Source organism: Nicotiana tabacum, chromosome 24 (assembly GCF_000715075.1).
Source record: "Nicotiana tabacum cultivar K326 chromosome 24, ASM71507v2, whole genome shotgun sequence".
Taxonomy (NCBI): domain Eukaryota; kingdom Viridiplantae; phylum Streptophyta; class Magnoliopsida; order Solanales; family Solanaceae; genus Nicotiana; species Nicotiana tabacum.
The window spans coordinates 105,050,817-105,067,421 of NC_134103.1; the positions used below are offsets into that span (position 1 = coordinate 105,050,817).

Genomic DNA, 16,605 nt, shown 5'->3' on the forward strand with positions numbered 1-16,605 from the left:
GCAGCTATTAGGGGATCGGGGCTCAAACTCTCAAACGACTGGCTAGGTCATTACAGGCATACTGATCACCATGGAATTATTCCTGTATAGGTGACTCTATGTTTGTAGAGGCCTTTATAAAATGTTCTGATTGTACAATAACCTGGTTATTAACCAGATCAATTGGTTAGGCAATTTTATTATGCAAATTTATACGAGACTTATAAGGCTCCATTGCTTCACCCTCAATGGCTACAGGTAGGAAAATGTAGTTCTGAGTCGCCAGCTCGACTTATTTTCTACACGATTCTTCATTCAATTAGAGTAACTGATGGTTGTTTCTCAAATTTCCCTCCAAAATATAATTTTAGTCTGTGACCATTTACATTAAACTTTGTTCCAACACTGATCTGCTGAATCTCAATAGCACCATATGAAGTAACATTTGTAACGTTGTAAGGACCTGTCCATCTGGATTTTAATTTTTCAGGGAATAGCCTGAGTCGTCTATTGTAAAGAAGTACCTTATCTCCAATTTTGAAATTCTTTTTTCGGATCAAGTTTTTGTGCCATATTTTTTATTTTTTCTTTGAAAATTCTGGCATTTTCATAGGCTTCCAACCTCAGCTCTTCTAATTCATTAACCTGAAAAAACCTATTTTTACCAGCAGAGGTCAAATCAAAGTTTAGTGCTTTCAATGCCCAAAAATCTTTGTGTTCTAATTCAACTGGCAAATAACAAGCTGTTCCAAAGATAAGTCTATATGGGGATGTTCCAATCGGCGTTTGAACGCTATTCGGTAAGCCCATAATGCATTATCTAATTTTAAAGACCAGTCTTTCCTAGAAATTCCAAACGTCTTCTCAAGAATTCGTTTTAACTCGCGGTTCGAAACTTCAACTTGTCCTGGAGATTGAGCATGATATGGTGTTCCTGTTTTGTGAGTCACACTATATTTTGATAGCAAAGTAGAGAATTGCCTATTCATGAAATGAGTTCCTTGGTCACTAATGATGACTCGCGGTGTGCCAAATCTAGTAAAAATATTTTTTATAAGAAAATTGCACACTGTACGAGCATCATTCTTTCTTGTGGGGATCGCTTCAACCCATCTTGACACATAATCCACAGTCACAAGAATATATTTAAAAGAGTGAGATGAAGGAAAAGGTCCCATGAAATCTATTCCCCAAATATCAAATATTTCACATACCTGTATAGATTGCAATGCCATATCATCTCTTTTAGTGATGTTAACTATTCTCTGACACCTATTACATTGTGCAACGTATGTTCGGGCATCTTTAAAGAGTGTCGGCCAGAAGAATCCAACTTCCAAAACCTTAAAAGTTGTTCGATTTGTTGCATAATGACCTCCAATTGCTCCATCATGGCAGTGATATAAAATTTTGGTCATCTCTTCTTCAGGCACACATATTCTAATTATATTATCTGCACAAAATTTAAACAAGTAAGGTTCGTTCCATAGATAATACTTTGCATCAGATATAAGTTTTTTCCTTTGTTGGTACGAGAGATCTTGGGATGTTCACTTTCTAACCAAGTAGTTTGCAATATCTGTAAACTAGGGTGGTTGAGTCATCACTGAGTCAATTCAAAAAATATGTTCATCAGAAAATTCTTCCTTTATCTCACTAAACTCAAGGGGAGGATTTTCTAATATAAACAAATGGCCAGCTACCTGATTCTCCGTCCCCTTTTTATCTTTTATCTTAAGATCAAATTCTTGCAGAAGTAAAATTCATCTTAACAACCTAGGTCTAGCATCCTTCTTTGCTTAGAGGTATTTCAAAGCTGCATGATCAGTGAAAACTGCGACCTTAGTTCCAATCAAATATGGATGAAATTTATCAAATGCAAATACTACTGCTAGTAACTCTTTCTCTGTTGTGGCATAATTAAGTTGAGCCTCATTCATTTTTGTACTAGCATAGTAAATGGGACGAAAAATCTTATCTTTTCTCTGGCCTAAAACAGCTCCTACTGCTATATCACTAGTATCACACATAACCTCAAAAGGTTGATTCCAATCAGGAGACACAACTACATGGGCAGTTGATAACTTTTTCTTAAGGGTCTCAAATTCATCTAGGCAATCACTTGAAAAATTAAACTTAGTATCTTTCATCAAGAGGTTAGTCAGTGGTTTTGAAATCTTTGAAAAGTCTGTTATGAACCGTCTGTAAAAACCTACATGACCTAGAAAACTTCTAATGCCTTTAATAGTTGTGGGAGGGGATAATCCTGCTATAAGATCAATTTTAGCCTTATCAACTTCTATCCCTTGAGCAGTAATTTTATGTCCTAAAACAATTCCCTCATCAACCATAAAATGATATTTTTCCCAATTAAGAATCAAGTTTGTCTCTTCACATCTCTTAAGAACTAAAGTCAAGTGATAAAGACAATCCTCAAATATTTTTTCAAAGAGTGTAAAATCATCCATAAAAATCTCGAGAAATTTATCGGTCATGTCAGAGAAAATTGCTAACATGCAACGCTGAAATATAGTAGGGGCATTGCATAAACCAAATGGCATTCTCCTATAAGCATATGTTCCATGTGGACATAAGGTTGTCTTATCTTGATCTTCAGGTGTAATTGATATGTGGTTATACCCTGAATAGCCATCAAGAAAACAATAAAACCTATATCCTATAATTCTTTCCAACATTTGATTAATAAATGGCAAAGAAAAATGATCTTTTCTAGTAGCATCAATGAGATATTTGTAATCAATACAGACTCTCCATCCTATGATAGTCCTGGTAGGTATGAGTTCATTATTTTCATTTTTAATAACTGTCATACCTCCTTTCTTTGGCATTTCCTGAACAGGACTTACCCAAGGACTGTATAAATAGGATAAATGATACCTGTCGCCAGAAGTTTTACAATCTCTTTTTTTACCACTTCCTGCATTGCTGGATTCAATCTCCTTTGGGGTTGGACTATTGCCTTATAGTTATCCTCCATGAGGATTCTGTGAGTACAAACAACTGGATTAATCCCTTTGATATCTGCTATTTTCCACCCTAAGGCTCCTTTGTGTGTTTTCAAGACTTCAATAAATCTCTCTTCTTGTTCTGGAGTCAAAGAAGATGAAATAATCATTGGACATTGTTCTTTCTCAATATATGCATAGTTTAAATGAGACGAGAGAATTTTGAAATCGGTTTTTGGCAGAACTTCTTCTGGTTGCATCTCCTAATCCTCATAATCCTTTTCTAATATTTCAGTTTCTCTTCTGATGGTGGGATTATCATCTTGTATGGTGCCTGATTTGGCAATGCATCTTTCCATTGAGTCTGGAGTTAATTGATCGTCTATAAATTCATCTGTAAGATAACTAATCATGTCAATTGAAACGCATGAAGATGATGATTCATCTCCGAAAAATCTTAGTATCTTTTGCATGTCAAAAATGACCCTTTCTTCATCAACTCTTAGAATTAGTTTTTCTTGATGGACATCTATAATTTCTCTACATATAGCAAGAAATGGTCTACCCAAAATAGTTGGTTCATCATGGCACTCCTTCATTTCAAGCACTATGAAATCTACAGGGAAAACAAATTTATCTACTCTCACAAGTACATTTTTAATTATTCCCTTAGGTTTCTTAGTACTCTGATCTGCAAATTGAAGAGAGACACCAAAATCTTTCAAGTCACCAAGAGAAAATGGCATCAAGTATATTGAAGCTCCAGAATCGCAGAGTGCTTTTTCAAAATACATTCCTCCTAAAGTGCATGAAATTGTAAAACTGCCTGGGTCACCCAGTTTTTGCGGTAGCTTATTTTGAAGTATAGCACTACATTTTTCCGTTAGCAATACCACATAAACTTCTTCTAATTTCCTTTTTCTTGACAAAATTTCTTTCAGGAATTTGGTGTAAGAAGGCATTTGCAACAAAGCATCAGTAGAAGGAATATTAATGTGAATCTGTTTTAAAATCTCTAAAATTTTTGCAAATTGACTATCAAGCTTTTCGCTTTTCATTTTTTTATGGAAAAGGAATTGTCACAGGGAAATGTGTCATTTTTTCAATATTCTTCTCATCATTTTTCTTGACTTCTTTATCTTCTAATTGTTCAGAGGGTGTTTCAAAATTCTTACCCTTATTTACCTGTTGTTTTGACAGGTTCTTTTCTTGTCTGACAGTATTGGGTTCATCAAGCTCCTTACCTGATCTTAAGGAAATGGCCTTAAGGTGTTCCTTTGGGTTTTTCTCCGTATTATTTGGTAAGGGGCCTTGAATTTTTTCTGACACAAGAGTTGCCAATTGGCTCGAGTGGATTTTCAAATTTTTAAGGGCTGAATTTTGGCTTTCCATTTTTTCACTAGTGACCTTAATGTATTTGTACAAAAGGTCATCAAGACTTGGATGTACTTGTTGAGGCTTTTGCTGATATGGAGCTGCTTGTTGATAAGGTCTGAAATTTGGTTGCCCATGGTTTTGATTTTGGTAACCAGGTGGACCTTGTAATTGTGGCTTTTGGAAGCTCTGAGAGTTCTTAGCACCATTTGGATTGCTCCATTGAAATCATGGATGTTTATGTGCCATTTGACTTCCAAAGGTTTATTGCTTGTAACCAATTGCATTGACCTGTTCGTCATTTTGATTGATTGCTTGGCATTCATGATTCAGATAGTTTCCTCCACACATATTACAAGCCTCAGACTGGCTTGGTTGTTTTGTATTCACCTGAAAAGATTCAAATTTTTGTGCCAAAGCAACAATCTATTGTATTAGTATGTTTAAAGCATCAACTTGATTTACCGTAGCGTCCCTTTTGATGATTACATGCTCAGATGGCCATTGAATGGCATTTTCAGAAATTTTATTCAATAACTGCAATGCTTCTTTTATGTTTTTTCCCATCACAGAACCTCCTGCAGCTGCATCAATCACATTTCTAGAAGAGGATTTTAACCTATGATAAAAAATATACAATTGCATGTGTTCAGGAATATCATGGTGCGAGCATTTTTTTAACATTGATTTTAATCTTTCCCAAGCTTGATAAACTGACTCAGTATCAGTCTGTAAGAAATTAGATATGTCTTGCCTTAACTTTATTATTTTAGCAGGAGAAAAATATTTATTCAAAAACTTCTGAGTCATCTGGTCCCATGTGGTAATTGACCCTTGAGGTAAACTTCGCAACCATGTTTTGGAATCTCCTTTTAAAGAAAAAGGAAATAGCCTTAACTTGATAGCTTCAGGAGGTACTCCATTATACTTAGCAGTTTCAACAAGTTCCATAAAATCAATTAAATAATTGTGTAGATCTTCACTTGAATCTCTAGTGAACATACAAGATTGTTGAATTGTTTGAATCAGGCCGGTCATGATTTCAAAGTTGTTGGCTGCCACTGGAGGCTTCCTGACACTAGATTCACAGTTAAAGCGGTCAGGTCTAGCATAATCCCTTAGGATTCTGTTTGCTGGTCTTGGCGCCACTTCATCAAACTGATCTTCTAAATGGACTGGTAGTGGTACTTTGGGTAGATTGTTATCATCTTCTAATAGATGCTCCATTATGTCACAAGTTATCTTTGAAAAGATAATGTGTGTCCTTTCCTGCGCAATCAAAGAGATATTTCAATTTCAGGATCGTAATTAGCCAACTCTTTTGTAGAAGAGCGGGTCATAAACTACTTAAAATTTTGAAAGTAAAAAAATATTACAATAATTCCTAATGTAGTGTTAGTAATTGATAACTAAACTAAAGAAAATTTCAAAGATAGATAGTTAGTGAAGAAAAACTAATACCATAATATTGTAGATACTAATACTAGTAATTAGGCTACTAAAAAAATATATATATAAAAAATAAAATATAAAAACAATGAAACTAACAAGGAAGTGTTAGTAGTAATACTAACAACTAATTGAGATAATAGAGACTTATTAACTATAAACAAAAGTTGGACTAGTGAATAATAATAGTTATCAGTGAGAATAACAGTGTAGAAGTACTAATGATAATAATAATAATAATAATAATAATAATAATAATAATAATAATAATAATAATAATATAATATTACAAAATAATAATAATAATAATACGTAAACAACAAACTATATTGAAAATAGAAAGAGAAGTACGTCAAAATACTGGCAATGAGAAACAAAAAATGATACAACAGGTGATAGTACTAGAAATAATTAAACTAAATATAATGAGGGAAAGCTAATGATAGCAATAATAGGAAGAGGTACAAATATATTTTTTTTAAAGTGTTATTAATATGTAGTGATAATATTATCAGAAAAATAACAATAATAAGATCTCATATTAGTAACAAAATATTAAATCTGAAGTAGATGTATGCCAATCCCCTGCAACGACACCAAAAATTTGACGAGGCCAATGTGTATAGGATATTTCTTCTCGTGCACTGTCAAATTCTAGTATAGTTTAAGATATCGTCCCACAGAGATTGGAGAATCTATGTTACAAACTTATAATATTTTAGCTACTATTTGTGTGAACCAAATTGATGGAAAGAGAGTAGGATTTTGAATTTGTAAATTATTTAAACAAAAACAACTTTTGGAAAATTTATATTTAAAAAGTGTTGGGAATCATTGAATTTACTTGACAATATTTTTATAATGAAATCTCAAATTCTACATATATTTCACTAATGGATAATTGCTTATTGTTAATACAATTATGCTTTGCTCACTAGAAAGTAAACAATTAATAATACTCCTTGAAGTTATATTATTTACTCACTTACGACTAGTGATGATAAGACCGAAATATATATCTTGCTTGAATTGTGCAAAGAAGTAGTAAAGATCTCTTCAGATTATCTTTACGAAAAAATCAATAATATTACTTATAACAATTCCTTCATGAGAATTAGAATTGAAGTAAGCAAAAATCAAGATTTGGAATGCTAGATTGCTGAAAATGACCCTCTATCTACTTATTCACACTAGTCAATATGTATCAATTTTGCTTCATGAGAATTACAAGATCAATACAAGTAACTTTAAAAATAAATAGATTGATGTGACTAATTAAAATCTAACATCCCAACATAATATAAAAGTGGAGCTAGAAAATCTGAGGCCAAGTATGTAATAAGATTGAGAAAACTATTATAAATATATATATATATCAAGCTTCATCAATTATCCCAATAAAAAGACACTACTCCATTATAGAGTATTTGAAAAAGAAAGGACTTCTATAATATGGCCTATATTGCCAACACTACCAGAAAATCTAAAAATTACAAGAAGCAAAGAAAAAAGAACAAGAAAGATTAAGAAACCAAAGATTTAGAAAATAAAGTGGCTCTTTTGTTCCTTTATCCTCGATGCCTACTACACAGAGAGTTGCCTTCTATTTATAGAAGTGCATTTCTTCTTAAAATGTTGTGATGTTAACTGAAAGAGATACATAGTGAGGAGAATATTTTCCAAGGAAGATGCATCTCGAGGAAGATGCATCTTGAAGAAGATGTGTCATAACCTTCTTGCGTTGTGAATTGAATCTGTTACAACCTTCTCGTTTCTTTCATTTTCTTGCTTTATTAATAGTATTCTTATCTCCTGCAAAACATTGTTAGACAATACAGAGAATCAAAATATTATATAAATACTTTATTTAAAATAGTATATTTTTAAGTATATAATATATTGTCACGACTCAATTTCCCCTCTGTGTGACGTCGTGACGACACCTAGTCTCTACAACTAGGTAAGCCTAACATTTTGCGAAATAATAAAATAAAATAAATAAATTTAACCAACTATTCAAAAATAAACAACAAATCTCAAAACCCGGAATATCATGAATCACAAACTACAGAAGGAAAAATCTAGTGCCTCTATACATCAGAATCTAACAAGAAAAAATACAGATAATAATGGACATGAGAAAGAGTAGAAGGAGACTCCGAGGTATGCGGACGCGGAAGATATACCTTGAAGTCTCCAAGGCTGTCCTAGCTCACTGATAGTGTGGCTGATAAGGTGCACCTAGATCTGCACACGGAAAATATGTGCAGAGAGTAGCATGAGTACACCTGTCACGACCCAATTTTCTCTCCGTTGGGTATCGTGATGGCACCTAGTCTTAGGGACTAGGTAAGCCTAACAATAATTAAAAAAATAACATTATTTAAATATAATCTCTTATAATTTTCAAAACCGGTAGTACAAGTCATAAGCTCTACAGAGTGTTTTCTAGAAAATTTCTAAATACAACTGTCCAGAAATAAGAATAAACAGTGCAAAACGAAAACTGGAAGGTGACTCCGAAGCCTGCGAACGCAGAAGTAGGTTTACCTTGAGTCTCCACAGCAACAGTCCACACAGCTAGCGAACGAACAAGTACCTGGATCTGCACAAAAATATACAGAAGAGTAGCATAAGCACACCACAGCGGTGTCCAGTAAGTATCAAGACTAATCTCGGTGGAGTAGTGACGAGGAATAGTCAAGACACCCACTGGTCTAATAAACCGAACAGATATAAGTACATGAATACCAGAAGTATGATGTCTACATAAAGACTATGCAATATGTCTCACAATACAGTAATGACATTAAAGCAAGAAACAACAAGTTTCAGCGGAATATCATGAAAATGACGCAGACAAAGTGAATGGAACACAACCTAAATCCGGAATCACGAATACAGCAAGGACAAGTAATAACTCAGTAATTACAACCGCTTTTACATCAGGTTTTAGTCAACAACTCCACGAGGTACCGAACCTCGGACAATTCACAACTCACAGGTCTCAATACCTGAACCCTAACACTTGGCATCCTGTGCCCTCATAATACCTCATAACTACACTGACGACTCACGTGCCAATAGAGCCATTCTCACATAGAATACAAGTAAACAAGGGTGAGTATCTTTGCTCAACAATATCAAGAACACCTCTTATCCGATAAAAGTGCTTAACTACGTGTATGTTTGTGCAAGTTTCCTAACATAGTCCATACCGGCAAATAAGCATAAGGAAGAAGAAGAACGAACAACACGTAGAATAATTTCTCACAGCTTTCATAAGATAAAGCTCACACAGGTACGTATACCACTCCACAAATATCAACAACAAGAATGCCCCCCAGGCCATAAATCATCACAAATCAATCCCTGACACAATCCACCTTGTCTCACCATGTGTGTAATAGTAACATAAATGCCCGCCTTGTCTTGCCACATATGCATAATAATGTTCCCACCTTGTCTCGCCACATGCGCAACCCACACATATATATATTCCACCTTGTCACGCCGCATGTGCAAATATCAATAGTAATAAGAGCACGGCAGAAACCTCGTGCAACCCCATAACAACAACGGCACTGCAGAAACCTCGTGCATCACAATAATAACAACCGCACGGCAGAAACCTCGTGCATCACCACAACAAATACAACAACAACAATGGTAATAATACAAAGTATGACAAGTAAATCAACTTAAGAACTTTTAAATCACAGGAATGTGGGACCAAATCACAAGGAATAACCACAGTCTGAAATGCTAGGCGTAAAGCGAACAGCTCAGCAAAGGGAAAACTAAGGTGTAGCAACGAATCCCACAATATACACTTCAACAACAGGGAAGCTAACACGAATCCAATAATTCCAAATAAAACAAGTCGACTAAGATATAGGATATCTACTTCTTTTAAGGTTGAGGAAATTACAAAGGATATTCAACAATTCAGTTAAGGATAATAGCAAAAAAATAATCATAACCTCAATTAAGACTGAATAATTATAGGATTAAATAATATAAATTCCAAATAAAGATAAGCAGTTATGAAAAGATAGCATGGCTATAAAAGAGATAACAGTTTCAATTAAGGCACATATGAATCAAGTAACGATAATAGTGGATCATGAAGCAATTTATTCTAATTAAGCAGGTAGATGTGAATCTAGTAATTAAGATATATAATCATAACAAGAACAACTGCATATTCAATGAATACAAAAACCTAAGAACCCTAAAAGGCCAACTTTCCACAAATAAGTCTGTGCACGCACTCGTCACCTTGTGCACACGGGCTACAATCAACATAGAAGACTCAAATCCTAAGAGGGAAATCCCCCACACAAGGTTAGGCAAGATACTTACCTCGAACCAAGCTCAAACAGTCCGTAAGAATGCCCTTTCTTCAATTATCTGACTCTGAATGGTCCAAATCTAACCAAACACAATTGCATAACATGAATACAACGATAATAGACTCATCTAATTAATGAAATCAATATTTTAACAAAAATTCCAAAATTTGCCCTAAAACGTCAACCCGGGTCCACGTCTCGGAATTGGGTAAAAATCACAAAATATGAACACCCATTCACTCACGAGTCCAACCATGTAAGATATACTCAAATCCGACCACCAATCCCCTTTCAAAACTCGAAATCTTTATTGAAGAAGTTCTTCTAATTTTTCCCAATTTCAACCCCAAAAATCCGAAACTAAATGGAGAAAACAACTATATATTAATGTAATAAAACCAAATCCGAGTAAGAAATTGTTACCCACAAGATTCCTCTGAAAATCCCTCAAAGAAACGCCTTCTCCCGAGCTCAAAATAAAAAATGGAGTGAAAATGAAATAACCCTCGATTCCAACCCCTTTCTGCCTAGCGATCCTCGCACTTGCGATCATATCTCGCACCTGCGCCTACCGCACCCGTGGTCTAACCAATCGCATTTGCGGAAGTCACTAACTCCCACAGCCTTCGCACCTGCAAGTCTTTTGCGCATATGCGGGCACCGCAGATGCGGAACTTCCTTGCACCTGCGACCCCAGGCCAACTCTCTAATTCTCGCATCTGCGCTTCCATCTCCGCACGTGCGAGTCCGCTGATGCACACAAATTCTCCGCACCTGCGGAGACTACCAAATCTAGCTCTTCCCGCACCTGCGACCATCGCACATGCGCCCAAGGTCCGCAGGTGCGATTACACCAGAACTCAGACCTCCCCAAAACCATGGAAATCATCCGCAACTCGTCCGAAAAACACCTGGGGCCCTCGGGACCCCCTCCAAACAAACCAACAAGTTCTATACCCTAACACGGACCTCTCGAGTTCTCAAATCACATCAAACGATATTGAAACTGCGAATCGCACCATGAATAGAATTTATAGAAATAGATTTTTAAATCTTTCAACTTCTAAAACCCGTGCCGAAACCTATCAAATCAACCCGTAATGACGTCAAATTTTGCAAGCAAGTCCCAAATAACATAACGGATCTGTTCCAACTCTCGGAATCGTATTCCGATCGCGATATAAAAAATAGTCCACTTCCGGTCCAAATCTCCAAAAATTCGACTTTCGCCATTTCAAGCCTAAATCAGCTACAGACCTTGGATTTACAGTCCGGACACGCTCCTAAGTCCAAAATCACACAACGGTGCTAATAGAACCTACAGAACTCCATTCCGGAGTCGTCTTCACATAGTTCTGACTACGGTAAAAAAACTCCTAAGACTTAAGCTTCTGTTTTAGGAACTAAGTGTCCCAAATCACTCCGAAACAACCGGTAACCGAATTCAACCATAATATGAAGCTGCTCAGGGCCTTATGCCTCCGAACGAGACTTAAATTCTTGAAACGACCGGCCGGGTCATTACAATACCACAATCGGTACCCAGTAAGTGCCAAGCCTAACCTCGGTCGAGTAGTGAGGAGGTCAGGTCAGGGCCCTACTGGCAAATATATAATAAAAATGATATAGAGTGTAATACCGCAATACAATAAAGGCTGAAATTTAACAACAATGAAATCATATAAGGTAACAGCTCAGTACAAAGAAATCATAACAGGGGATCTCCCGAGATACCGTCTCGTAGTCCCAAACGTAAATGTGCTGGGGGATCTCCCGGAATACCGTTCCGTAGTCCCAAAGTAAATATGCGATACAGGGGGATCTCCCGGAATACCGTTCCATAGTCCCAAAGTAAATATGCAGTACATGGGGATCTCGCGGAATACCGTTCCGTAGTCCCAAAGTAAATATGCAGTACAGCGAGATCTCCCAGAATACCGTTCCGTAGTCCCAAAGTAAATATGCAGTACAGGGGGATCTTCCGGAATACCGTTCCGTAGTCCTAAAGTGAATATGCAGCGCGAATGATAGAAATACAACTACATCTCAAAATTCTTATAATTTAGACTAAGTACCAGTCAGGGAAGAAGCAGGAAATTCACTAAGCATGCAACAAATAATTCACATAAACAATTAAGACATGTAGACAGGTTGTATTAGACTAAACATGATAGCTACACATATTGGAATAACTCAATTAAGAATGAAAATAGATTAATATTAATTAAAATGGTATAACTTAGAATAACAGTAAAACATATTGCTGCTCGGTAAGAAAATCGGGTTTTACCACAACTAGCCCATGTACGTACTCGTCACCTCACGTACACGGCGCTCACATAGCACAATAGTTCCAAATCGTAAGGGGATTTCCCCCACACAAAGTTAGGCAAGCCACTTACCTCGAACCAAGCTCAATCAATCGGTCACAATGCCTTTCCCACGAATATCCGGCTCCGAATGGCCCAAATCTAGCCAAAAGCAATTATATATCATAAATACAACCATAATAGACTCATCTAATTAATGAAATCAACACTTTAACAAAAATTACGAAATTAACTCAAAAATCGTCCGTGGGGCCCACCTCTCGAAATCAGGTAAAAGTCACAAAATACAAACACCCATTCACTCACGAGTCTAACCATATAAAATTTACTCAAATCCGACCACAAATCCCCTTCAAGTTTTTGGTAAAATGGCAAAACCCCCATTTTTTGGAAACTTTAACACTGCCCAGCGATTCCTTAATCGCGATCGCGGAAATAGCCTCGCGATCGCGAAGAACAACTTTGCTGCACCAGAAATTACTCTATGTGATCGCGTAAAATACCACGCAAACGTGATGCTCCGGCTCCCCTACTCACGCGATCGCGAACATCCGCACGCGTTTGCGATGAGCAAAGCGCGTGGTCCAGCTTTGGTACACTTAACCCTACGCAATTGCGACCTTGTCTCTGCATTTGCAAAGCACCACCTCATATCACTACGCGTTCGCATGCCCATGTCCGCGAACGTGAAGAACAATTCCATCCTCTGCCCAGCTAAGCCTATGCGATCGCGGATCACCCCACGAGATCGCATATAAGGAAACCAGAACTCAGACACTAGAAAACTTCAGCAACCTTCTAAGTTCAAAAATTGATCCGTTGGGCGTCCGAAACTCGCCCGAGGCCCCCGGGACCTCGGCCAATCATACCAAACAATCCTAAAACACCATACGAACTTAGTTGAGCTCTCAAATCACATTCAACAATGCACAAATCACGAATCACCCTCCAATTCAAACTTAAAGAACTTGAAACTTCAAAATTCTACAACCGATGCCGAAACCTATCAAATCACGTCCGATTGACCTCCAATTTTGCGCATAAGTCATAATCAACATTACGGACCTACTCCAACTTCCGGAATCGAAAAACAACCCTGATATAAAAAATTCCACTACCGGCCCAAAATTCCAAAAATCCGATCTCCAAAACACAATTCGGACACGCCCCTAAACCTAAAATCACCTAACGGAGCTAACGGAACCGAGGAAATTCCATTCCGGAGTCGTCTTCACACAGTTCCGACCATGGTCCAAATCCTAAGGCTTAAGCTCTCATTTAGGGAGTAAGTGTCCCAAAACACTCTGAAACGCAAAACCAATCATCCCGGCAGGTCACAATAGTAGAAATAGATATAGGGAAAACAGTTAATAGGGGTTCGGGGCTCTAACTCTCAAAACGACCGGCCGGGTCGTTACATACTCCCCCTCTTACAAAAATCGTTCGTCCTCGAACTAGCATAGAGACATACCTGAAGTGGTGAAAAGATGAGGATAATGGCTGCGCATATCCTGCTCGGTCTCCCAAGTCGCCTCCTCGACCGTCTGTCCACCCAATGAACCTTCACGGAAGCAATGTTCTTTGATCTTAGCTTTCTGACCTGCCTGTCTAAAATAGCCACTGGCTCCTCAACATAAGATAGATCCTTGTCCAATTGAACTGAGCTGAAATCCAACACATGGGACGGATCACTGTGATAATTTCGGAGCATAGAAACATGGAATATCGGATGAACTCCTGCTAGACTGGGAGGCGGGGCGAGCTCAAAAGCAACCTCCCCAACTCGACGCAACACCTCAAATGGACCAATGAACCTTGTGCTCAGCTTGCCATTCTTTCCAAACTTCATAATGCCCTTCGTAGGCAAAATCCGGAGCAAGACTCGCTCTCCAACCATGAATGCCACATCGCGAACCTTCCGGTATGCATAACTCTTCTGTTTGGACTGGGCTGCACGAAGTCTATCCTGAATTATCTTCACTTTTTCCAAGGCATCCTGAACCAAGTTTGTACCTAATAATCTGGCCTCGCCGGGTTCGAACCAACCCACTGGAGACCGACACCGCCTACCGTATAGAGCCTCATACGGTGCCATCTGACTGATAACTATTGTTGTAAGCAAACTTCACAAGTGGCAAGAATTGGTCCAAGCACCCCTAAAATCTATCACGCACGCACGAAGCATATCCTCCAATATCTGAATAGTGCGCTCAGACTGTTTGTCCGTCTGAAGGTGAAATATTGTGCTCAACTCAACCCGAGTACCCAACTCATATTGTACAGCTCTCCAGAATTATGATGTAAACTGCGTACCCCGATCAGAGATAATATATACCGGTACGCCATGAAGCCTGACAATCTCACGGATGTAGATTCGAGCTAGCTGCTCGGAAGAACAGGTAGTCATCACAGGAATGAAATGAGCCGACTTGGTCAGCCTATCCATAATCACCCAAACTGCATCAAACTTCCGCTGAGTCCGTGGGAGACCAACAAGGAAGTCCATAGTGATTCGCTCCCATTTCCACTCCGGAATCTCTATCTTCTGAAGCAACCCACCCGGTCGCTGATGCTCATACTTCACCTGCTGGAAATTTAGACATCTAGCCACATATTCTACTATGTCTTTCTTTATCCTCTTCCACCAATAATGCTGCCTCAGGTCTGATACATCTTTACGGCACCCGGATGAATGATGTACCGCGAGCTGTGAGCCTCCTGAAGAATCTACACACGCAAACAATCTACATTGGGAACACAAAGCCTGCCCTGCATCCTCAATGCACCATAATCTCCAATAGTGACCTCCTTAGCATCACCGTGCTGAACCGTGTCCTTAAGGACAAGCAATTGAGGCTCATCATACTGATGCTCCCTGATACGATCATAAAGAGAAGGTCGAGAGACCATACAAGCCAATACTCGTCTCGGCTCAGAAATATCCAATCTCACAAACTGGCTGGCTAAGGCCTGAACATCCAACGCCAATGGCCTCTCTACTGCTGGTAGATATGCTAAACTCCCCAAACTCTCTGCCCGATGACTCACAGCATCGGCCACCACATTGGCCTTCCCAGGGTGGTACAAAATAGAGATGTCATAATCCTTAAGCAGCTCCAACCACCTCTACTGACATAAGTTAAGATCTTTCTGCTTAAACAGATGCTGCAAACTCTGATGATCGGTGTAAATCTCACAAGGAACACCGTACAAATAATGCCTCCATATCTTCAAGGCATGAACAATAGTTGCTAGCTCAAGGTCGTGGACATGATAGTTCTTTTCGTGCACCTTCAGCTGTCTGGACGTGTAGGCAATCACCCTACCGTCCTACATCAACACCGCGCTGAGACCAATCCGCGATGCATCACAATATACAGTATAAGACCCCGAACCTGTAGGTAATGCCAATACTGGCATTGTAGTCAAAGTTATCTTGAGCTTCTTAAAGCTCTCCTCACATTCCTCTGTCCACCTGAACGGAGCACCCTTCTGGGTCAGCCTGGTCATAGGTTATGCAATAGATGAGAATCCCTCAACAAAGCGACGGTAATACCCCGCCAAACCAAGAAAACTCCGGATCTCTGTAGCTGAGGACGGCCTGGGCCAACTCTGCACTACTTCAATCTTCTTCGAATCCACCTGGATCCCCTCACTCGATACTATATGACCCAAGAATGCCATTGAGTCTAGCCAAAACTCACACTTTGAAAGTTTCGTATATAACTTCTTTTCTCTCAAGGTCTGAAGTGCAGTCCTCAGGTGCTGCTCATGATCCTCCCGACTTCGGGAGTATACCATAATATCGTCAATAAACACAATGACGAATGAGTCAAGATAAGGCCGGAACACAATGTGCATCAAGTGCATAAAAGTTGCTGGGACATTGGTCAACCCAAAAGACATAACAAGAAACTCATAGTGACCATATCTGGTCCTGAAAGAAGTCTTCGGGATATCCGGCTCCCGAATATTCAACTGATGATAACCTAAACGTAAGTCAATCTTGGAAAACACTCTGGCACCCTGTAACTGATCAAATAAGTCATAAATATGAAGCAATGGATACATGTTCTTCACTAGGACTTTGTTCAACTGGCGGTAATCAGTACACATCCACATAGAACCATCCTTCTTCTTCACAAATAAGAC

The 16,605-nt window shown here is 38.3% G+C and overlaps 2 protein-coding genes and 1 non-coding gene across 3 annotated transcripts; 1 reads left to right on the forward strand and 2 right to left on the reverse strand.

Annotated features, from left to right (window-relative positions):
* Positions 1 to 290: 290 nt before the first annotated feature.
* On the reverse strand, positions 291 to 789 carry LOC107797336 (uncharacterized). The gene is made up of 2 exons (XM_016620213.1): positions 602 to 789; positions 291 to 450 (listed from the first exon to the last, which is right to left on the reverse strand). Exons 1-2 carry the CDS (start codon positions 787 to 789, stop codon positions 291 to 293), a joined length of 348 nt encoding a protein of 115 aa, XP_016475699.1.
* Positions 790 to 3,208: 2,419 nt separating this feature from the next.
* On the reverse strand, positions 3,209 to 4,003 carry LOC107797337 (uncharacterized). Its single transcript, XM_016620214.1, has one exon. The coding sequence runs from the start codon at positions 4,001 to 4,003 to the stop codon at positions 3,209 to 3,211; it is 795 nt and encodes a 264-aa protein (XP_016475700.1).
* Positions 4,004 to 4,974: 971 nt separating this feature from the next.
* On the forward strand, positions 4,975 to 5,081 carry LOC142178667 (small nucleolar RNA R71). The gene has a single exon (XR_012706935.1). It is a non-coding gene; the product is annotated as a small nucleolar RNA R71 (small nucleolar RNA).
* The last annotated feature ends 11,524 nt before the right edge of the window (positions 5,082 to 16,605 follow it).

Excerpts from the sequence above, each read along its gene's own strand:
- LOC107797336 (XM_016620213.1), bottom strand. The coding sequence starts at position 789 with ATGGGCTTACCGAATAGCGTTCAAACGCCGATTGGAACATCCCCATAT. Across the intron at positions 451-601 it reads AATGAATTAGAAGAGCTGAG|ATGGACAGGTCCTTACAACG; the intron begins GTTGGAAGCCTA and ends ATTAAAATCCAG.
- LOC107797337 (XM_016620214.1), bottom strand. The coding sequence starts at position 4,003 with ATGAAAAGCGAAAAGCTTGATAGTCAATTTGCAAAAATTTTAGAGATT.